The sequence below is a fragment of the Zalophus californianus genome, chromosome 10 (genome assembly GCF_009762305.2).
Source record: "Zalophus californianus isolate mZalCal1 chromosome 10, mZalCal1.pri.v2, whole genome shotgun sequence".
Classification (NCBI taxonomy): domain Eukaryota; kingdom Metazoa; phylum Chordata; class Mammalia; order Carnivora; family Otariidae; genus Zalophus; species Zalophus californianus.
In genome coordinates this window covers 71,422,329-71,444,445 of record NC_045604.1, presented here as the reverse complement: position 1 = coordinate 71,444,445, position 22,117 = coordinate 71,422,329, and the positions used below count along the sequence as shown (strand labels likewise).

The 22,117-nt window shown below is 58.8% G+C and overlaps 2 protein-coding genes across 9 annotated transcripts; both read right to left on the bottom strand.

The window, feature by feature from the left end:
* Positions 1-1,098: 1,098 nt before the first annotated feature.
* On the bottom strand, positions 1,099-11,173 carry AMDHD2 (amidohydrolase domain containing 2). 8 transcript variants are annotated; one of them, XR_003523173.2, is made up of 11 exons: positions 10,966-11,173; positions 10,642-10,778; positions 10,427-10,566; positions 4,009-4,063; positions 3,622-3,834; positions 3,453-3,541; positions 3,228-3,372; positions 3,047-3,154; positions 2,798-2,889; positions 1,807-1,908; positions 1,099-1,367 (listed from the first exon to the last, which is right to left on the bottom strand). XR_003523173.2 is itself a non-coding variant. In XM_027612486.2 (11 exons), exons 1-11 carry the CDS (start codon positions 11,076-11,078, stop codon positions 1,279-1,281), a joined length of 1,260 nt encoding a protein of 419 aa, XP_027468287.1. In that variant the 5' UTR covers positions 11,079-11,173; the 3' UTR covers positions 1,100-1,278. The 8 variants fall into 8 exon arrangements, 4 of the variants coding, with proteins under 4 accessions (XP_027468287.1, XP_027468290.1, XP_027468288.1 ...); XM_027612486.2 differs by having other exon boundaries at positions 1,100-1,367; positions 2,798-2,866; XM_027612489.2 differs by having other exon boundaries at positions 1,100-1,367; positions 2,798-2,937; positions 3,004-3,154; positions 10,996-11,173.
* A 170-nt stretch (positions 11,174-11,343) lies between these two features.
* Positions 11,344-16,854, bottom strand: ATP6V0C (ATPase H+ transporting V0 subunit c). The gene is made up of 3 exons (XM_027612490.2): positions 16,451-16,854; positions 12,243-12,426; positions 11,344-12,097 (listed from the first exon to the last, which is right to left on the bottom strand). The coding sequence occupies exons 1-3, from the start codon at positions 16,527-16,529 to the stop codon at positions 11,893-11,895; spliced, it is 468 nt and encodes a 155-aa protein (XP_027468291.1). The 5' UTR covers positions 16,530-16,854; the 3' UTR covers positions 11,344-11,892.
* Positions 16,855-22,117: the final 5,263 nt, after the last annotated feature.

Genomic DNA, 22,117 nt, shown 5'->3' with positions numbered 1-22,117 from the left:
GGCGTCCTGGGACACTCGCCTTCAACCTCCTATTCCAAGGACTACAGCCATGAGAAAGGGGGGAGGTGCTGCCCACCCCAGGACACGATGGGGGAGAAAGTCAACCCCAGATCTGGAGCTACACCAACCCCTGCCATCCGACTCCCATGTCACGGCTGTCCTCAGGACCTGCACGGCTCCCCAGAGCCCACCTGCCCCATTAGCTGTCCTTCCCAGAGAACACAACAGCCCACGCTCCCAGGACCAAGGGGACATGGAAGGCTGTGGGATGACACTAACGGGCAAATAGTTGCAGGGCTCAGGACACTGGTGACCCCCAAGCTGCTCACGAGCACCAGGCAGGGTCACGCCCAGCTGTGCAAACACCAGGGTACAAGGGGGATCATCGTGCCCACCTGGGAGTAGGGTCAGAAGGGGTTGTTCAGAAAAAACACGCCAGGAAGCGGAGCCTTGATTATCCCAAGGGCTCAAAGAAGTAGGGCTGCGGGCTGGGCAAGGAGCAGTGGCCAGGGTCAGCTCAGGGGCCCTTGGCCACTGCTTCCTGCACTCACAGCCAGGCGAGCTGGGGTCCTGAGGCTGGCGTGCATGCCCCCTGAAGGCTGGGGAGGAGCACCTGGCACTGTGCCCAGGCCCGGCACTATGGCCCTGGCCCCCCTTTCCCCGCCCAACTCAAGGGTGCAGAGAGTGACCCCTGGGACATCCTCATGCAGTAGCCCTCTGAACCCTCCACGCTGCCCACCTGAGGCCCCTCCTACACCCAGCTCCTCCAGCCTCAGCTCCTAACTTGCCTGCACAGCCAATTCTCTCCTTGTTTAAAACCGCAAGAAGTACCCTTTCCCCTCAGTCCCCTGACACGTGAACTTCTGAAGCTAACTGCACTCTGTCCCCAAGCCCCTACCCGTCCACTTCCCAACCTACAGCCCAGGACTTCCCCACCCACCCTCCAATCATTTCCAACCAGCACCTCTGCCTGTGGGTCTGCAGGCCTCAGACAGGAGCCTCCACAGAGCTGGGATGAGCCAGAATCCAGCCACTCCCACTCCCACCCCCCCCCCACCACCACCCAGACAGCCACCAAGGTGACGGCGCCCTGCTTTGAAGCAACACTCGGAGACCAGACAAGTCCCTGCTGGGCGCATGTTTATCCAGCTGCCTCCTGAGCGGAGGCCTCCACCTGGGGCAGGGCGCCCAGTCGCTCCCTGGAGACCAGCTCCTCCACGGCTCAGCCCTGACCGCGTCCACCTAAGGCTGGGCATCCTTTCCGGCTGTGGTCCTCGGTCACTGCCTGGCCTCTTCCGCCTGCCACACCAACTCGCCCGAGATGTAGGTGGCCCGCACGTGGAGAGAGTCATCGAGCACCACGAAGTCTGGGTCAGAGGCGGGTGGTGAGGTGGCGGCAGGAGTGGGTGGGCCCACCGCCACCCCAACCCCCAGCCAGCTTCCAGGAGCTTCATCACCCCTAAGAGAAGCTCTGTTCCCCACCCCACCCCTGCCCAGGAGCTGGTGGGAAAACTGAAGCCTGCAACACGATTTGAACAGGGCACCCCAACCCATTGCAGGCTGGCCAAGGTCCTGGAGCCAGTATTCCTGGCAGTAGGGCACAAGGGACAAAGGCCCCAGCAGCCCCTCAGCCGGCCTTATTCCATACACCAGAAAGCCCGCCTGATGGGGAAAAGGGCCCAGGCTGAGGTTAGTGGTGGGCAAGGCCATCTGGGCACAGGGAAGATTACACCTGCCCTGGCACTGTCCCAAGTCCCTGGAGCTCCCAAGTCTTCAGTGGCCTGGGCGCCCACATCAGGCCCTGACCTGCATCGGCCCCGAAGTCCAGGGTGCCCTTGTGCTTCTCCAGCCCCAGCAGCTGAGCGGGGTGCAGGGACGCAGCCTCCAGGGCCAACTCCACACTGCAGCCTGCTCAGGGCACATAACTGGGTAACTATCCCCCATCCCAGCTCAGCCAGCAGCCCCTCCCCCACCTCACAGCCCCAAGCTCCAGTCTGAGGACACTGCTGGGGACCCTTTCCCTGCTCTCTCACCCATCCCAGCCCGGCAGGCCTCCCGTCCTCACAGACACTCTGGATCCAAAGGCCTGCAAGCCCCTCCTCCTTTGAGGTCCCAGGTAGAGAACCCCCACAAAGAAGCAGTAGCCTGGGCCATCGATGAAACCACCTGGTCTTGCCTTTCTATCCCTGCTACCCCTCAAGAGGTCACACGACTAAACCCCATTCATTCTGTTCCCCACATCACCCCCCCAGCTACCAGGCCAAAGTCATTTCCCGCCTCCTGGCTTGTCTCCCTGCTGCTCTAAACAGCACGCTGAGCCCTGAGGCCCCCCGGTGACACCCAGTCCCAGGGCACTACCAAGAATCCCACAGGACCTGGCCAACCACAGCCTCTGCCAGACACCCCTTCCCACCTCACCAACAACAGGCCCAGCCCCTTAAGAAGCCTGGAACAAAGCTCTGACCCCCACCTCATCTCCCTAGCTCTGGACCCATGAAGTCCCGTGCGCCCACAGGGTCTGAGACCAAGGCCCTTGCTGTGGGTAAGGTGCGGTCCATTCCCCTCACGGGTGCCACGGCTTCACTTCCATCGCCCTGGGTCCCAGTCTGCCAGGAGTTCCCTGCAGGGGGATCTCGGCCACATTCCTGGTGCTCGTCCCCTGGGAACTCCGCCAGACGAGGGATGTGGGTGCAAGACTCTGTGCTTCCCTCTCACCTCTCCCAAACGCGGCTTCTGCCCTCTGTGCATGCGCACACACACAGGTGCACACCCCCACCCCCACACCAGCCGCACTGACCTGTGGCCTGCAGGAAGTGCCGGACGCACACGTCCATCGGGGCTATGCTGCCACTCAGCGTCTTGGTGCCTTCAGAGCAGAGAGGGCAGGCTCTGGGGGACCAGAGGCCACCAGGCACGTGGTGGGGGGTCGGCAGTGGGCTGGGGGGGAACAGCAGGCTGGCAGGGAACACCCAGATTCCTGCATCCCACAAGAGGCCGAGGGGCTGTTGTCGTGGGGGCAGTTGGCGGGGCCGAGAGGATCGCTCACCTGCCACGTAGGCTGTCAGCCCAACTACTTCCACCTCCTGCTGCCCCAGTGTGTGACGGCCGTTGCCCAAGCCCAGGGCAGGAACGGCGTCGGTGACCAACACCAGCCCTGCGGGAGGAAGGGGCCTTAGACCTACCCCACGGCAGCTTCCCTGCTGCCCCCATCCTGCCCCGCCACTCACCCTGGGGATGGGCCCGGTGGGCAATGCGCAGGGCAGCAGGGTTGGTGTGCATGCCGTCAGCGATCATCCCGTAGAAGATGTGGCGGCCTGGTGGCAGCCGGTCACTGGTCAGGAGCCCCACAATCCCTGGGTCACGGTGGTGGAACTGGGCAGGGTTAGGAGGGAGCAGCTGAGCGACGGCAGGAGCCCTTGCGCCCGCCCATGGGACTTGGGGGGGTTACTCACAGGCAGCATGGCATTGAAGAGGTGGGTGATGAAGGTGGCCCCACACTGCACAGCTTCCTCCGCGGCCTGCAGGTTGGCCACCGAGTGTCCTGCATGGGGGACCTGAAATCAAACTACGCACCCAGCCCAGGAACCCCATGTGGGCCCAACCCTGGGGCGGCCCCCTCACCTAGGGACACACAGATGCCACGGGCCGCCAGTGCCCGTATCACCTCTCGGCTCCGGCCCAGCTCGGGGGCCAGCGTCACGATGCGGACGTTGTCCAGGGGCCCGTAGGTGGCCAGTACATCATGGAAGGCGTTGGCCTCAAAGGAGCGCAGGTGGGCTTCGGGGTGTGCACCCCGCTTCTCCCGGCTGATGAATGGGCCCTCCAGGTGCACCCCTGGGAGGAGAGGAGTGGATGGCTCCAGCACGCCTCCTGCCCTGCAGCCCCCACCCTGGCCCCTGTCACCTGCCCGACCTCCCTCCCCAGTTGGGCCTCTGGAGGGGGAGGGGCTGCCAACAGGTCCCCAAGGAGCCTCCCAGGGTGGGGCAGGGAGAGGGGTCAGCCACTCACCGAGGACCCCTGCCCCATGGGGACCACCACTCTTCACAGGGATCTGAGGAAGGACCTGGGGGAACCAGCTGTTAAAGCCCTACCCAGAGGTCACAGCCCAGCCAAGGTCAGAGATCAGCCCCCGATGGCCTTCCCTCAGGTATTAGAAGGGAGTCAAAGGCCCCCAACTGTGGTCAGGGAAAGCACAGCACTGGGAACCATCAGGACGTGGAGGAGCCGTGGGGGATGCACGGCCAGCTGCCTGCAAGGACCAGGACAGGAGGAAAGAGCTCCTGCGCAGAGGGCAAGCACATGGACAGAAGGCAACCCCGCTGCCCTGGCCCGTCCGGGTGGCCCCAGTCCAGGCAGCAGCTGGGACATAGTGGGTGGCATGCTCAGAGGATCTGGACCCAGACAGGCTGACGGGCCCGGCCTCTTGGGCTGCAGGACCAGAAGCAAGGCCAGAGGCATGAGGAGGCTGTGCACTCCAGACAGAGTGAGTGCAGAAGCAGGGGCTCAGTGGCCAGAGAGCTCGGTGCAGATGGGGCTGTGGGCTCGGGCATCAACGGCATGGCCGCACTGTGCCTGAGCTCAACACCATCGGGAAGGTCACTTGTGCGTTAACAGGCGCTCATGTGACCCACCTCGGAAGCAGACAGGCAGGCAGGCGTCCCAGCCCACACCTCCCTCAGGAAGGAACGTGGAGAAGGGAGTGGACGGGGAGCCCCGCAGGACAGCAGAGTCCATGGGCTGAGCTGCTGGATGAACACGCCAGCCTGCGGAGCTCCCCTGTTCCAGACAAGCTAAAGGGATTCGGAGGAGGCGGAAACCTCGTGTAACGCGCAAGACGAGAGAAGAGCAGAACCGTCCGGGGAGGCTGAGGAGCGATGCTGGGCAGACGCGGGCAGGCGCCCGTGGGGGACACGGCCAGCACATACACGCTGCGCTGCAGGCCTTTGGCCATGCCTGGTGGCTTGAGAAGTAGGGGGACCACAACTGACACGTCATCGAAGAGCAGCAGTGTCCCCACATGTGCCCGGCAAGCACCTGGAGAAGTAAACCAGGAGGTCTCCAGGAGAGAGGTGGGTCGAGACGCACACACCCAGCAATTAAGTGGAAGTTTACGCTCTTGACACGCTCAGCATGCAGCCAGTGAGGCCTGTTCTCGCTGAGTAGGGACCTCAACTAAGGGTGCCCCCAGGAAGCTCCGCAGGCTTGGGGCTCCCAGAAGCCTGCTGGTGCCCATCTCAAACAGAGCCAATAACTGAGGCTCAGAGCGGATAACCAAGGCTCAGCAGCAGCTCGGAGAAGCCTCCAAGGACACACGGGACAAACAGGGCAGGGCCGGTGGGCACAGGAGGACACGTGAGGAGAGGTCTTGCACCCATGAGACAAGAACGGAGCATCAGCAGGAAACATTCTGAGAAAGAAAGCAAGCTCTTCCAAGTTAAAACTACATGAGTGGTGAAGCAAAAAAACCCCAGAGAAGAACCGCAGAATAACAACGGAGCAAACAACAAGAAAGCAGAATCAGAGGAAGAATTAGAGAATCCATCCAGGAGGCCTAGCAGCAGAATGATGGCTCCCAGAAGACGACGACAGAGAACACAGTAGAAAATCACAAAGAAGTTATTCAAGACAAGCACCGAAAACCAGACTTGAGGCAGCTAGGCCATACTGCGGGCCAGCACTACAGATGACCTCCCCCCAGGCCCCACCTGGGTCCCCCTCAGGCTTCAGAACCCAGGGCCAAAAGGAAGGTTCCACAAGCCTCCAGAGGGAAGAAATCGGTCACGCACAAAGTATCAGAGGTCAGGTGGCTTCTGACTTCTCAGCAGCAACCCTGGCAGTTAAAAGACAACACAGCAACGCCTTTAAAATTCTAGAGCAAAGTCACTTCTAACATAGAACCGGAACCCAAGGGGCGCCTGGGTGGCTCAGACGGTTAAGCGTCTGCCTTCAGCTCAGGTCATGATCCCAGGGTCCTGGGATCGAGCCCCGCATCGGGCTCCCTGCTCAGCAGGGAGTCTGCTTCTCCCCCTGCTCATGCACTCTATCTCTGTGTCTCCAGCAAATAATAATAATAAAAAAAAATCGTTAAAAAAAAAAACTGGAACCCAATCAAGAGAGCAAAAACAGGGGCGCCTGGGTGGCTCAGTTGGTTAAGCGTCTGACTCTTGATTTTGGCTCAGGTCATGGTCTTGAGATCATGAGAGCCCCATGTCGGGGCTCCATGCTCAGCAGGGAGTCTGCTTGGGGTTTTTTCCCTCTCCCTCACTTGCTCTCTAAAATAAATCTTTGGGGGTGCCTGGGTGGCTCAGTCGTCAAGCGTCTGCCTTCGGCTCAGGTCATGATCCCAGGGTCCTGGGATCGAGACCCGCATTGGGCTCCCTGCTCCACGGGAAGCCTGCTTCTCCCTCTCCCACTGCCCCTGCTTGTATTCCCTCTCTCGGTATGTCTCTGCCAAAAAAATAAATAAATAAATAAAGTTAAATAAATAAATCTAAAAAAAAGAAAGAGTGTGTGTGTAAACACATTCTCAGGCCTTCAAGATCTTGAAAACTGCACCTCCCGTGACTCCTTTCTCTAGCGGAAACCGGTAAATGTGCTCCAAAGTGAAGGCATAAACCAGCAAAGAGGAAGACCCAGGATGGGGGGACAGAGGCCCAGCAGAAAGACGCGAGGGGGACCCCTCCCTCCAGGTGAGGGGAAGGGAGCTGCCAGGACAGCTTGGCCCAAGGAGGCCAGCAGCTGGTGCTGGGAAACGGGTCCCAGAGGCTGCCGCAGGAAGGCGACGCTGATGGAGCGAGCGCCTGGCGCATCCAGACGTCCCGAAAGAAGAGTGAGCCACTGGCAGGAAGCCTGAAGTTGAGTCACGAGATAAGGGAATGGAGCAAAGAGCAGGAATTCCAAGGAAAACACAACAGCCAGGTAAGAAAATGGGGACCACACGGAATTCCCTTCACCCAGTCTCCCGACTGATCTCCCCAAGACTGCAGGCGGCTATATGGGGAGGACGGGTGCATCCTCTGCTCCTCAGCTGGGAAGCAGACACACACATACACTACCCTAAACTGAGAAGTGAAAAAGGAGTACCAGCACGTACTAAGAGAGAGGAGAGCAAACTCCAAGAATCAGCCGAGCTGAAAGGGACTGTCTCTAGATGGGAGCCTGCGGGGGCAAAGGGCTGCGGGCTTTCCTAACAAGCCACGGAAAGGTATAAGTTCACTAAAGATTAAAAAAAAAAAAAGAAGATAAGATAACTGTTGAGATTTTCTAGAACAGATTTTTCCCCCTGAAACAGGTGGGCATGCGTGTCAGAGGCTGGGCAGCTCTGGAACACATCCCCTAGACCCCCTGCCTTCAGCCCGCCCATCTGTACAAAGGACAGCACGAGTCTGTTGCCCACATTTCCACCAGGAGACCCTGTTGTGATGAGCGTCAGGTTTCTCCAAAGTCTTCCGAGGGAGCTCAGCACGAGACACAAGGTTCTTGTGAGATGAGGGGGGTGGGGAATACCTCAACCCAAGGGGTGGGTGGGACTGTGGGTGAAGCCTTAGACTCCTGTCTTTGCAGGTAAGGCACCGTGTGGCACATTCTAGGGCGTTCTGCACAGGGTCTCCCCTGGGAATGACACACAGGGAGAGGGGACCCGCTCAATGCTATGCCCGTTGCTGGCTGTTCTCCCCACCTGGGCTCACATACACCACTCTCACTCCTGTAACCTCCCTCCAAGTCTCAAATTCAGAACTCGAAGTTCAAATGACATACTCAGGGTTTACTTCACACTTCAAAACAAAACAGAGTTTTACAAGGAAAAGCTAGAGAACACGGGGGCACCTCGGTGGCTCAGTTGTTAAGCGTCTGCCTTCGGCTCAGGTCATGATCCCAGGGTCCTGGGATCGAGCCCCACATCGGGCTCCCTGCTCCACGGGGGGCCTGCTTCTCCTCCCACTCCCCCTGCTTGTGTTCCCTCTCTCACTGTGTCTCTGTCAAATAAGTAAAACCTTAAAAAAAAAAAAAAAGGCTAGAGAATGCTAAATGGGGAGAACAGCATAAATGACAGCATGGAGGTAGAGAAAATGAGGCATGTTTCAGGCAGGAAAGCACAGGGTAAGGTCAAAGGATAGAGGGTGTGTGGGACCAGAGATAAAGGTCGGCCTGCCGCCTGAGGAGGTACTAGATCTTGGCGAAGCAGATGATGGACTTGAAGCCGAGAACAATGCAATCAAATCTTTCTCCTGGAAGACTATCAAAGTGTAAGGCTAGAGAAGACCTCAGAAAAGGATCAGGTGGTCTTAGTGGACCAGAATGCAACGACAAAGGATCTGGGTAACTTCTGACAAAGAAGCAATACAGTTCGAGGGCGCCTGGGTGGCTCAGTTGTTTATGCGACTGCCTTCGCTCAGGTCATGATCCTGGAGTCCCGGGATCGCGTCCCGCATCAGGCTCCCTGCTCAGCAGGGAGTCTGCTTCTCCCTCTGACCCTCCCCCCCTCTCATGCGCTATCTCATTCTCTCTCTCAAATAAATAAATAAAATCTTTAAAAAAAAAAAAAAAAGCAATACAGTTCCGCGCAGTGTGAGGCAGTCCTGGAAGAAGATGGGTAGATGGAGGTGGGGAAATATCCCAGTGAACCGTCCTGTAGTCTCCTAGATGACGCCGGAATCAAATTTTCACATTCACTGCCCTCCACGACTACTTTCTGCTGCCCAAGGCCTTCATCCTGCAGGTGTTCATGGTGGATAACACATTCTAGCAAGAGGACACAAGCTAGAAGTCCCGTGTCCGGAAACCCCCTGTTCTAAATAAAAAGACCTCACCATCTGTGTGACAATGGTCAGATGGGCTGTTAAAGGCATGGCCGGTGTATGGCCACACAGCAGAGCCAAAGAGGAGGCAAACAGATAGAACAAGGCAAAGGCCTTCCAGGCAGACGGCTTGGAGGCAGGAGAGAGAACAGCCTAGAATGGCTGAAATGTGCCTAGGGAGAGGACCAAGGCTCAGGCAGGTAGGGAAAATATGCTCAGAAGGCTGGGGTTTACCCTGAGGATAAAAGGGAAGGGTTGGGGGTGAGTGAGGCGCTGAGCCCTGTACCTTGGGAAGGCCCCTATGGCAGGACTCAGAGCAGGGAGAGCACTTGGGAGACTAGGGAACAGTCACTAAGCCTCACTGGTGGGGCCCAGGAAGGGGGAGGACAAAGAACACAGAAACAATAAAGTGGGCATGTTCCTCGGTTCCAAGCATGGACAGATAACCAGTAGGGAAAACACAGAACCAGGTGCTGGTTTCCAGCAGCAAAGAGAGCTTAGTTTTTAACATCTGACTCTGTGATGGGAGGCCTGAGGAAATTTCCCCAAAACACGTCCACAGTTGACAGTTTGCCAAGTGCTTAACACAGACCACACACAGTGCTGAGTACCCTAACCCCAAGACATGGACAGGATTGTCATGCTCAATTTAGACTTGAAAAAACAAAAGACCCAAAAACAACTAATGGCTGTCTCGAGTCCCCCAGCTGACAGATGAAGTTAAGGGGCCTGGACCAAACCCAAAGCCCACACCCGACCTCCCCCAACACCCAGCTTGGACTCTGTGTCCACACACCCAGGAGGGACTCCTGGACAGGTGATGTGATCGATCCATCATTGCAGTAAAGAACCTGTGCTGGAAAAAACCACCACCCCGGAACAAAGATGAAGGATTACAACCTAACTGCTACCCTCCTAAACTCAACTTGGGTAATGGAACAGCCACGCTTTTCAAAACTCATTAGGCATCAAGCAGTCCAGAGACATGAGGAACACAGCCTGCTCTCCAACAGTTCAGGAAGAAAGAACACCGTGCCCACAGAGAGCAGAAAACCCAACAATAAAACAAGGTAAAGAATAAAACCAGAGAACCCCCGTGGAAAATAAAGGAGAATGGGCAGATAAACAGGAGGAAGAAGTGGGAGGTGTGGGGGTAGATGAGAGCAGCACGGGAGGACGGACTGGGGAGGACGGACTGGGGCGGCAGGGCGGACAGTGGAGCTTCTTTCTGGAAACCACACTCACGGGAGTCACAGAGCACAGACAGGTTAGGGAGGATGAGCCTGCGAGCAGCTATGGATGTGGCAATCATGAAGTCCCAGGAACCGGTTTCTGGAGCCTGGAGCCGGCCAGAGGGCAGCGCAGAAAGGACGTGTAGCCAGGAAGACGCTGAGGCGACAGCAGTGAAGGCCTATGGGACAGCTGCAGAGGCAGGGAGACTCTCCCGCTGGGGGGGGAACATCCGAATGAGAAAGCCTAGGGGCAGGGCCCCAGCCCCATATGGAAGAAGGCCAGCAGGTAAAGCCAGATGCTAGGACTAAGAGATGTCTGTGGGAACACAGATTTGAAAAATAAAGTACTGCTGCTTCCGGAGCCCCCTTTCCTTGAGACCAGGAGCCTGACCTCACCTTGTGATAAACCTCCGGTGGTGAGGTGACCAAGGTGGGGCAGAAGGAGGTGACTCCGTGCGACAAGATCCTCCGGGCCACCAGGGCAACCCCCGAACCCACGTCCTCCGTGGCCTGAGAGAAGTCAACGCCAAATCCACCTACAGCCAGAGAAGAAGGTCGCACGGTGCCCAGGCCACCTTCTCTGGGTCCCCACCCCGAGCCCTAGGCCGCACCGTTGATCTGCACGTCGATGAAGCCGGGCGCCAGGATGCAACCCCCGCAGTCCCGCTGCTCATCCGCCACTCGTCGCTCCTCAAAAAACAGCTTCTCCGGGTCCAGAATGCGGCCTTCACGCACCCACAAATCCTCCCTGCGGCCAGAGCCGGGCGGGGGCTAAGATCGCCTATCCCGCACGCACGCTGCGTCCCACCCGAGCAGCTGCCGGCCCCGCGCCCCACGCGGCCCCGGGTCCCACCCGAGCAGCGCCGGGCCGCGCACCCCGCGCCGCACCTCTGAGCAGCTCCCGGCCCCGCACCCCACCCGGCCCCGGGCCCCACCTGAGCAGCGCTCGGCCCCGCACCCCACACCTGAGCAGCGCCCGGCCTCGCAGGATGCGGCAGTTGGTGAACTGGAGCACCCGGGCCCGCGCCTCGTCCTGCCCGCCGCGCATCGTGAGCCACCCGAGCGGGCACTTGCCCGGAGCCCCACGGCCGAACCCCCGCTCCCCGCGTACCCGGCCGACTGCGGGCCGCGGAGCTGCGCCGCGCCCACGTGACCCTCAGCTGACTGAGGCGTGCCACGTGACGATACGTCCACGTGACCCGCCCGCCCACGTGACCGGCGCGCCCCTCGGTCGGCCTGACGCCGCGGCCCCTACTTGTGCCCGCCCTCGCCCCCGCCCCCACCCGGGCCCACACAAGCGGTCCACACAGGCGTCCAGTCACAACCGAGAACTTTATTGGACACGGCTCGGCTCAGGGCCTGGAAGGCCCAGCGCACTGGCCCCGCGGCCCCGGGCAGGCGGGGCTGGAGGAGGGTGGTTCCATCCGAGTCTCAGAGCAAACGGTAACCCCGCAACGCAACACTACCTAAGATTACTATATAGTTGGGAGACGAAGGGCTGCTCCACAGACGTATGAACAGATCAAATCTTTATAAATAATAAACATCCAGTGAAGAGAAAATGACAACTCTAATTCATTCTTATACACAGAGCACTCTAGGGCAGGTGAGTAGGGGCGGCAGAGGCCTGCATCCTCACTGGTCGGGGGCCTGGATGGGTAATGAGTGGGCCCAGATGTCCACGGCACGGGGCGGGCAGGGGCAAGGCCGGGGTAACAGACGATGGGCACTAGGACACTGCGCATTTACAAGACCAACTACTGGGGGGGCGGCTGCCCCGTGCATGTGTGTCAGGCTGTTCATTTTGGAATGAGGGGATGGTCTTTACATCATATTCTGTGGCTGGTGCGCTCGGAGAGGGGCTACTTTGTGGAGAGGATGAGGGCAACAATGAGACCGTAGAGGCCGAGCACCTCGGCGAAGATGAGGATCAGGATCATGCCCACGAATAGCCGGGGCTGCTGGGCGGTGCCACGCACACCAGCGTCCCCCACGATGCCAATGGCAAAGCCAGCCGCCAGCCCGCTCAGGCCCACACTCAGGCCAGCACCCAACTGGAGGAAACTCCTGGGGGAGAGGACACAGGAGAGATGTTAGCCACCTGCTGGGGAGGAAGCCGCCCGCCCAACACCCCGTCCCCGGCCCTCCCTGCCCTGTGCAGTGGCCTGATCCCAGGCAGGGCAAGGACAGACAGGAGGGACCCAGCACTCACCTGTAGAGGCTGATGCCATCATTGAGGGAATTAGCGATGAGGACTGCCACCACTAGCCCATAGATGGCGATGATACCAGCCATGACCACTGGGATGATGGACTTCATGATCAGTTCTGGCCGCATGACGGACATGGCCGCGATACCGGTGCCACTCTTGGCTGTACCATAGGCGGCACCCAGGGCTGTGGGGAGGGCAGGGGGAAGCCAGGTGAGCTCAGAGCAGCTGGGGCCAGGACCCAGGGAGTAGGTCAAGCACAGTTGAGGGACCCCTAAGTTATCACAGAGGGGACATGAAGCTGGCACCCAGCCAGGTGGCCCTCAGGGGCAACAGCCCCAGCCAGGCACGCAACGAGCCCAGGTAGCCCTTTCTCCACCAGAGCCCCTTGTGGCTGCCCGGCCTATCTGGGCTTCGGCTCTGCTGAGAAAGGTCGGCCCCACCCACCAGGGAGCCTCCGTGTAGCTGCCCGCAGCCTACAAGTGGAGTTATGACAGGTCCAGCAGCCCAGTCACATAGACAAAAGGGCAACTGGGCCGCTCAAGCCTTGAAGTATCTGGACGCTTTTTTTTTTTTAACCACCTGGAGTCCTGGACATTCAGGTCAGAAATGGCCTGGCAAAGCAGCAGGTGACTGCATCTCAGCAGCCCAAATGTCAGGCCAGGATCAGCCTGTCTGCCTTGGGGCTCCACCCAGGGACAACATGTTGGAAGATCCTCACCGCACACAGGGCCCAACAAGTCCTATCTTGGGCCAGAGGTTTCCCAACTCCCCACTGCGCCCAGCCCTCCAGGAGGGCTAGCATCTGTCGTCAACAGGCTGAGTGCATCCTCAAGTGTGGAAAGAATACTCTCTAAATACCATAAAAAGGGTGAGCCAGGAGAGGACAGGGCACAGGGAGCCATCACCCAGGCAGACCTCCCAGAAGCACCCCTGCATGCACAGAGGCCTTGAGCTCACAGAAGCCTAGATTCCCTAAGGCCTCTTATAACCGGGGTGGGGGGAAAACTCTAGTGTGGCCTGTCTCCTCTGATGCTATTCCTCCTCCCTCTTGCTAGATAGGGGGTGCAGCCTTCCTGAAAGTTCCCTTCTCCTGACCTCAAAGTCTAGAGTAACTTTTGTATAGAACAGAGCCACAGGGGGCCCAGGGGGCTCTTCTGACTCCTGCCCTCCAGGATCCAACTGCACTGCGTGAGCAGAGAGTAACAGGGCTCACAGGTGGAAAAGATGAGGATGACCATTTTTCAGCACGTTTTATTCACCTGCTTGGGCCACAGGAAAAAATGACTACTCTATGCTCATCACCAAGCAGTGAGGAGGTCCGAGGAGCTCTAGCTTCCTAGGGCCCCAAGCCTGGTGAGGACATATATGGCACGTCCAAGCACAGCAACATGTTCTAGAAGAGTGGGGAGGCCGGTGGGGAAGTCTGGGGAAGGGGTCCATAGAGAAAATGACCTTGGGTAGAGGTGTGAATGAGCAAAAAGGATTGCAGACAACATGAATGGACACATGCACGAATGTGGCACCAGACTGGGAGCTACTGGAAAGAGGAAAGAGGTAGGGGTGGGAGCAGAGGGACCTGTACTACCTCCGCCACTCGGTCCCAAAGGCACTCAGCACCATCAACCCACGGCTCGGGGCTGGTCTTCAAGTTTTCCGGAACTCTCCTGGTCACAGTGCATTTTGGGGGCTCCTACTGCAGGCCAGGCACCACATCATGCGGTGTCACATGCACGCAAGGGGCCAGCGCCATGGCCTGTTACTCAAGCAGGAGAGCACAGATGATGTGTGGAACTGAGTGAGAACGGATTACTGGGAAGTCAGCATCCCAGATGGTAGGACATGGCCAGACGTGGAAAGTGAGCTGGGCCCTTCTCCAGGAGGTGGCAGGAAGATCGTGTGGCTGGGGTGGGGAGGCAACAAGAACAACAAAGGGATGAAAAAGGGCCGACCACGAGGGAAAAGCAGCCTGGCCTGGGCAGCAGCAGCAGGTGTCCACAAAGGCCCTGGATGCTAGCTCTGAAGACCAAGCCCGACAAGGTCCCAGATCGAGCAGAGGACAGAAAAGAGTGCAATCAAGAGGCAGTTCCAGGAACAAAGCACCAAAGGCAGGGTGCCTGCCAGCAGGGAGGAAGTCAAAGAGATTACGGAAAAGGGGCAACAAGACAGCCTGTGGAAGACTTGATGAAGAAAGAATCGGCAGGACTTTTGTCACAACAAAAAAGGGGAAGCAGGAAGGGAGACTGGGCCCTGGAGGAGCAGGCAGCACCAATCCTCAGGGGCCTGGGGCAACCAAAAAAGAGCCCCAGACCACTGATACTGGTTCTCAGTAACTTCCAGAGACCTGCTTTGGGTCAAGCTCCATCTGAAAGTATCAGGTTAAGTTCTAGGAGAGGAAGAGATGTACTGGTGACTGGAGGCAGGCCAGTAGCTGGGTACAGAAAAAGGGCTGGGGGGGGAACTCAGGGTTTCAGGAACAATGACAGCCAGAACTCAAGGAATTCTGGGGCAGGAACATCCTGTTGTTCACTGATGTTCCCCCTGTGCCTGGCACATAGTAGGAGCTCAATCAAGATTTGCTGAATGAACAAATGACAGCCCCACGTAACCCACAGGTGGCCAGCCAAAGTAGAATTTCTGAAGGCATTCCGGAGGCAAAGAGCAGAAAAGGCTGGGGGGAAGCGGGTCACAGCAGCCTGTTCAGAAGTGCTGGAGAGTAGGCAGCCCCCAAGATGTGGAAAGAGCAGGCGTTGGCTGGGAGGGAAGGGGAAGTCCAGACCACTTCTCCCACCACAAATGACCCCTTACTCGCACGTGATGGGAAGGGCAGGGCAGGGCAGAGCTCACTCAGCAACTCATGACTGGCAGACAGGCCCAGGTAGAGGCGTCAAGAGAGCAGAGTCCCCCAGGCCCCTACCCCACACGTGTTTACAGTCAGCAGAGACTGTTTGGAGTTCAAACCCTCCCTGTACTTGCGTAGTGAGCCTCCCCAGTCCACCAGGTAGGGTGGGGCAGGGCGGAGTCATCAAAACCAAAAACCAGACCTACCCAAGAAGGCCCAGAGGAGACCAGGTCAGACCAGTCTACAGGGTTGCAGCAGGCCTAGGACTAACCTTCCTGGGTTCCACATTCCCGGGCCTGGCCCATGTGCCTATCTCCCAGATAGGCCAATTTTCACTTAATTCAACACCCTATGACCATCAAGACCCAACTTCAAAAGGAGGGTGCTATGAGAACCTGGAAGGCCCCTTCTCTTTACTGAGAGGAGCACTCCCAATTTTGGGCCTCAGGAAAGGTAAGTCATTCGCTCCTTCATTCATTGATTCAGGCCTGAACTAAAAGACTCCCTTCTAAGGACAAAGACCCAATTCCCCCCTCAACGCTGACACTTCATGCCACCCTCTCACTCACCCAGAGGTAGACTCTTGGCCAAGTGTACATACACACACACAGTGTTGTTGCTGGCCTGCCTTCCAGACACCCATCCTTGGCCCTTAGCCTGTCCGGACCACCACCCCCATTCCACACAATCCCACGCCTGGGTTTCTGCCAGCTCTTAGGACCACCCCTCAGCCCAGTTTTCCCAAGCTATCCACACATCCCACAGGACTACTGGTAAACAGTGACAGGCCCTAACTGGAAGCACCTGCCTCTGGGTACAGACCCACTTGACCCCCGCCGGGGGGCCGGGCCGCCACAAAGGCCATAAGGGCCAGAGCTGTGTACCTCGGAGGAGAGAGCCAGGACCTCATCCATCCCCTGCCCCCACCTCCGCCGAACAGGGCGGCCCCGCGTCGCGGGAGCTTTCCGAGGTGTGATGTCACACCTGCCCGCAGGATTGGGGGGGGCGTGCGGAGCAGGCGCAGGACCGCGCGCCCCCACCCCAGCCTCCCTCCCGCCTCTCCTAGGGCTAAGATGGCAGCGGCGCCGCCACCCCACCCCCGCACCTACACCGACAAGGGCAGGGCTGCCGGTTATCGATCCCCGGGAGACCCCTGGGACCCGCACCCCGGCCCAGCCCGCAGGCCCTGCGCTCCGCAGCCCTCGGGGCCCCGACCCCCGCCAGCTGTCACGTGAGTCCCGGGACCCCCCCAACAGCTCGGAATTACGTCAGCGTGACGTCACACACCGAACCCTGGGGAGATGCAGGCAGGAGCCCCGCGCGCCCCGGCGCCCCCAGCCTCCCGGGTCCCTCCTGCCGCGGCGCTCACCGCTGAAGACCATGGCGGCCGAGGCGCCCATGACCGCGAAAAAGGAGGCGTACTCGGGGCCGTTCTTGGCCTCGGACATGTCTGCGGGTGGGGAGAGGGCGAGCTCAGCGGGCCGAGGCGGGGGGCGAGGACGGGCCGGGCACGGCGAGCGAACGGCAGCAGAGCAGTCAGGCGGCTGCGAAGGGGACCCGGCCCGTCTGCCGCTGCGCTCTAAATACCAGCACCGCAGAACAAAATGGCGGCCGCGGCCTCGTCACATGACCCGGGCCCCGCCCCTGAGGGCCATACCACTTCGCGTCGGCGGGGGCCGCCACGGCTCGGGGACGCCCTAGCGGTCCTCTGACCGCTTCCACACTGTGCCGCCGCCCGACCGGCCCCGACACAGGCGTCCAGCCCCATATCGGCCTCTGCAGATGCGGGGCCGGGCGCCTCTCACACCCCGTGGCGTTGAGCCTGTCCGGCTCCGGAGCGGGGGCGGGGCGGTGGTCCTCTATATTAGCATACGAGGCGGGGCCTGGGTGCCCCGCCTTCACTGCGGCTGCGCAGCGCTGGCAGGTGTTGGGTTCCGAGTGCGACTTTCCTTTACGTTCGCCGTGTGGGGTCGGTGGTGGGCTTCTCAACGGCCTTCCCCCAGGGACCCGGGACCGAAGTCTCCCTGGGACGTCTTCATATTTTCTGGAGCGCTCCGAGGGTTCGAGCAGACGGAGCCTAAATGCCAAGTCCAGGGCGCCGGCTTGTTCTGCTTCAGCCCCCAGGAAAGCCCCATCCACCTGTGAGGTCCTGGCCTCTACTCGCTGCCCTCCTGTGCCCCCGGGGTCGCCCCACCCCGACCCTGTCCTCAGTCTCCTCCAGACACAGACCCCTGCATCTTCCGACCCGGTCTCGGTGCCTTCTCTCTCCTGGCTTCTGAGGAAAAGGAGCCCCCTCCCCCGCATCTGTCCCCTCGGACCCACACTTCAGTTGGGGGGACTGTCTCTGCCCCTCAGGCTGTAGGCGTGACTGGTTTTGAAGCCCTGTCGGTGTTGCGACCTGTGGATGCTTCCCTAGGTTTCTGCACGTTCTGGGATCCGTGTCCTCCAGTCTGTGTTCACGCAAAGCTTGCACCTGCAAGGCCGCATTTATTTGTGGAGCGGCGGCCAGTGGTTCTCTCCCAGCCCAGCACGCAGCTTGATCAGGGGCTGAAACTGTCCTGCTAATCCTCTGGGGGGGTTACGGGCAACCCGATTGGCTGCCTTATCTCTACCCACCAGCTTTGGTTCCCTTTTGTCCCCGGCCTTTTGAGAACTGGGTGGCTGTCACCTGGCCCTTGGTCTCCCTTGAACTCTTAACCCTCTCCCTAAATGTCCTGAGTGGCAGCCTTTTCCACGTGGGCAGTGGGTTGGCCACTCCTGGCCTAGCCCTCCCGCTGGACTCAGCCCAAGCTTTCAAAGGAACCTCCTTTCTGTCTTCTTCCCCTTGGCCAGGCCGGGTCTTCCATCTTCTGAACTGGCAGCCCACGGGTGTCTGGTCTGTCCTGTTTCAAAAGGGAGGAGGCTACCATACCACTAGAGGCCTCCCCACCTTCCTCTGCCACCCTCTTCCTTGTCCCAGACTGACTTCTGAGAAGAGAAATCTTCACTCCGCGTCTCCACCCTACCTGCTCTCCCACCCAGCTCCCTGCCTTTGCCAAGGTCACCTGTGACTGCCATTTCTCTAAGCTGAGGGATGTTTGCCAGGTGGAGTGGGCTTCTTTGCCACTTCACCACACCCTCCCGCCTCTCTCCAGCTCACCCCCTACAGCTCTGACACCCTCATTCCTTCTTCCTGGGGGCACAAGGAGGAGCAAGGACAGGCCCAGGCCCTGCCGCCTCAGCCTCACTGCCTGTCTTGGTGTTCCCAGGGTTCCCCCTGCCCCGCCCCACCCGCGGCAATCACGTCCTCCATCTCACACCATCCTGTCCCTCGCCTGATGGCCCTCTGAGCAAGCAAAAACCCAAGTGCAGGCCACAGGCCTGGCCCCTCACCACTGCAGGCATGGAGGACCCGGGGTCAGGGGAGTGCAGGCCAGGGAGCCGGTGCTGGCTGGGGGACTGTGTGCAGAGGGAGAATTCAGACCAAGGGAAGAGGGGGTACCCCACCGTCAGGAAGCAGCGCAGTCAAAAACACAGAGGTGGGCAGAGCACACAAGCCCGCTGTGGCTGAAATCCTAAGACTTGGGAGACATTTCCCTCCTTGGGCTCGGGGAGCAGGTCAGCTTCGCTCCCTGTCCTCTCGTTTTCTGCACCGTGTGAGAGGTCACACTGGGTCTCCGATGGGGCTGCTGACACCTCAAACCAGCATGTCTCAAACTGAGCCCACCCCACCCCCACCTTCCATTCTGTTCCACTCTGTTATTTCCATTTTGGGCAAAAGACACAACCATCCACCCAACTGCTCGCAGCAGAAGCCTTGAGTCACCCCACTGCTCACTCCTCGTTACTCACCGAGCCCTGAGATCCCGCGGCTTCCTGGCTCCTAGCTCTGCCCCCACCGTGCCGCTGCGCCGCCCTCTGGCTGGGGTCTCCTCACAGCCTCTAACTGGGTTGGCCTGCTCAGTCTTAACCCCCCGCCCCCATGCGTTCTTCCCCAGAAAGCCACAGGCTCTTTCTAACTGGCACGCCTGACCAACCACTCCGTTCCTGGAATCCTTCAGCATCTTCCTGTCACAGGCTGGATCCTTCGGTGGTCCCTCCCGTTTATCCCCAGCACCAACCCCCTGCCCCCACTCTCGTCCCATCATGCTGCTCTCCCCTCACCTGTGTCCTCGAGCCTGTGGCTTTCTCTGCACCAACTACTCTCTCCTTCCCTTCCTGTATAGGGACGGCTACTCAGTCCTTAGAGCACCACCTCCTCCAGGAAGCCCTCCTGATCTCCCCTCCTCCCTTCTCAGACCCCTCCTTCATCCCTCACACTCCATTATTACCTTTTTTCACTCAATACCTCCCCCACTGAGGGTCCCTGTGCCTCTTTGTCTGCATCCCTGATCCCTGGTAGGATGCCTGGCACATATAGCTAATGTCTACTGATCATCAAGTGTGTGCCACACCTGTCCTAAGCATTGTTAGTGTATTATATAATCCTCATAAAGACCCTTTGAGGAAGATATCACCATGACTCTCATTTTGTGGACAAGGAAATGGGCCTCGGAGGGTCAAACGTCTTGCCCTGGTCAGCCCGCTAGGGAGAAGTCGGATTCAAACTCTGACTCCCAGCGGGGCTGAGCCCATGTGGCTTATGACACCATCTTGTCTCCTACACCAGGGCTCGGGGAGCATCCAGTGACCAGTCACGGGGCCAGGAGGGACCCAGGGCGCCTTCCCCTTGGCCCCCCAGCACCAGGCAGGGCTGGGGGAGGGGGTGTGGCATGTGACGAGGGACACACGCCTCTGCCTTCCCCATCACAGCTAGGTCCCCAGCTGAAAATCACAGCATTGCAAGACCCTTGGCCTATCATTGCACAGGTGGGGATTTCTAGGAACAAAGGGAGGGCTTTGGGAAACTCAAGCCAGAGACCCTGATAGGGAGAGCTACAGAGAGATGGGGGGAGGGAGTGCCCTGAGTCCCCAAGAATTCTAATGAGGATAAAAAGACTAAAAGGTGGTGGCAGAGGGAAGTCCAGTAGCACTTGGCAGAGCCCCGAGGGAAGGCAGGGGGACAGCTAAGGAGATAAAGACCAGGAATAACTTTCCAAATGATTGGAAAGATGAACTTATCCCAAGGAAGCCATTTCAACAAAGAAAGGAGTAGTCTGGCAGCTGATGGCGCTAGCCTTATTAAGAGCATCAGGACACCGCGGGGTGCCTCCTCCCTGTGGAGAGTCCCATTCTTCCGAGTCACAGTGAAGACACGCCACAGGGGCATAACGCTAAGAGATGGCACCCGCGCTCTTGCTTGGCTGGATAAGTGCTCCGTGTGGCCCAGGCAAGGTTGGGATGAGATCGAACAAGACCGTATTAGTGCCATGGGAGGGGAATGGGCAAAGGCGATCTTTCTGGTATGATTTTTATTTTTATTTTTTTTAAAGATTTTATTTATTTATTTATATGAGAGAGAGAGAGAGAGAGAGAGCACATGAGAGGGGGAAGGGTCAGAGGGAGAAGCAGACTCCCTGCTGAGCAGGGAGCCTGATGCGGGACTCGATCCTGAGACTCCAGGATCATGACCTGAGCCGAAAGCAGTTGCTTAACCAACTGAGCCACTGAGGTGCCCCTCTGGTATAATTTTTAAAAATTAGGGTTTATATTGGGGTGCCTGGATGACTCAGTCGGAAGAGCACACAACTCCTGATCTCTGGGTCATGAGTTCAAGCCCCAGGTTGGGTGTAGAGCTTAACTTAAAAAAAAAAAAAAATTAAGCATAAAATGATAGGATTTTTCAAAAGATTTTATTTGAGAGATAGAGTGAGAGCACACAAGCAGGGAGAGGGGCAGAGGGAGAAGCAGGCTCCCTGCGGAGCAGAGATCCTGACGCGGGGCTCCATCCCAGAACCCTGGGATCATGACTTGAGCCGAAGGCAGACGCTTAACCAACTGAGCCTCCCAGGTGCCCCAAAATGATAGGACTTTTTAAAATAAGAAACATCCCCCAAATAAAAACGTCCTCTAGGTAAATACAGCGTGGTACAATCAGGACCTGACACCCACCACCATCCCTGGTAGAGGGAGCCCCGGGGCCAGCCCTGACCCCCAGGGGTGGTGTGCGGTCCACTCTCTGGGCTGCTGGGAAGGAAGGGGGCCAGGCACCCTACCTGGCATGGGCAGCAGCTTCTCAGGGTGCCCATAAGGGGTATCGTGTGCCCTGGACCCTCCATCCGGTCTGGCCTCATTCAGGGTTTACCTCCACCAGCCAGAGTTTACAACTGCTTTCAACCCTCAGCCACCCATCTAACATTTATTGAGCATCTACTGTGTACAGGCACCAAGCTAGGCTCTGGGATACAAAATCGAGCAAGAGGGCTCTTACCCTGCAGGAGCTTGCAGTCCCGGGGGGCTGGATGTGCAGACGATGATGTCCCAGAACTGTGGTTGCCGGATGCAGAGATGATACAAAAGAGGGGTGGGGCCAGGTAGTTTGGACGGCCTTTGAGGGGTGGTCTCTGAACAAGGTCCTCACAGATGAAGGGGGTCTGGAGCAGGGGAGAGCCTGGACCCGGTTTGTCCCTAACTCACAGCCTGTCCCAAGCACGGAACCCGGCTGCTGAGATGGAAGCAGGTGCTCACGTGTCAGTGTGGATGGTCCCTGAGCGGGGGTTAAGGGACCCGCAGGAGGCAGAGGAAGGATACACAGGTGTGTTCCCTGAACATGGTTGCAGAGGCTAATGGCGGTGACCCCTGGGACCGCGGGGGAAGATCTCCCACGAGGACACTCAGGCACTACGTTGATGCTCTAGTAGGGTGCACCCTTCATCTGGTCAGAACCCGTCAGACTGGAAGCCCTGGGAAGTAAGTGCTAAACGGGCACAGGCTTCCTTTGGGGGAGACGTTGTGGAACTAGAGGGAGTGGGGACGCACCGAGCCACTCACTGCAGAAGGGTTAACAAAGTACTTCCATGCTGGCTAGACGTGGGGACGCGAGCTGGGCCACGGCCACCGTGGACCAGGCCCACAGAGGGGCCGTGTGACGGCAGGTGATGGTGGGCGCGGGGGTGGG

Bases quoted from the DNA above. Each gene is read 5' to 3' on its own strand.
- AMDHD2 (XM_027612489.2), bottom strand. From the start codon at position 11,078: ATGCGCGGCGGGCAGGACGAGGCGCGGGCCCGGGTGCTCCAGTTCACC. The intron at 2,938-3,003 runs GCCCCTCGGCCT...GTTCCCCCCCAG, and splicing joins CAACTGCCCCCACGACAACA to CCCACTGCCGACCCCCCACC. The intron at 1,368-1,806 runs GTCAGGGCCTGA...CCTCTGACCCAG, and splicing joins GGACTTCGGGGCCGATGCAG to ACTTCGTGGTGCTCGATGAC.
- ATP6V0C (XM_027612490.2), bottom strand. From the start codon at position 16,529: ATGTCCGAGGCCAAGAACGGCCCCGAGTACGCCTCCTTTTTCGCGGTC. The intron at 12,427-16,450 runs GTGAGCGCCGCG...CCCTCCCCACAG, and splicing joins GGCCGCCATGGTCTTCAGCG to CCCTGGGTGCCGCCTATGGT. The intron at 12,098-12,242 runs GTGAGTGCTGGG...CCTCTCCCCCAG, and splicing joins GATGGCATCAGCCTCTACAG to GAGTTTCCTCCAGTTGGGTG.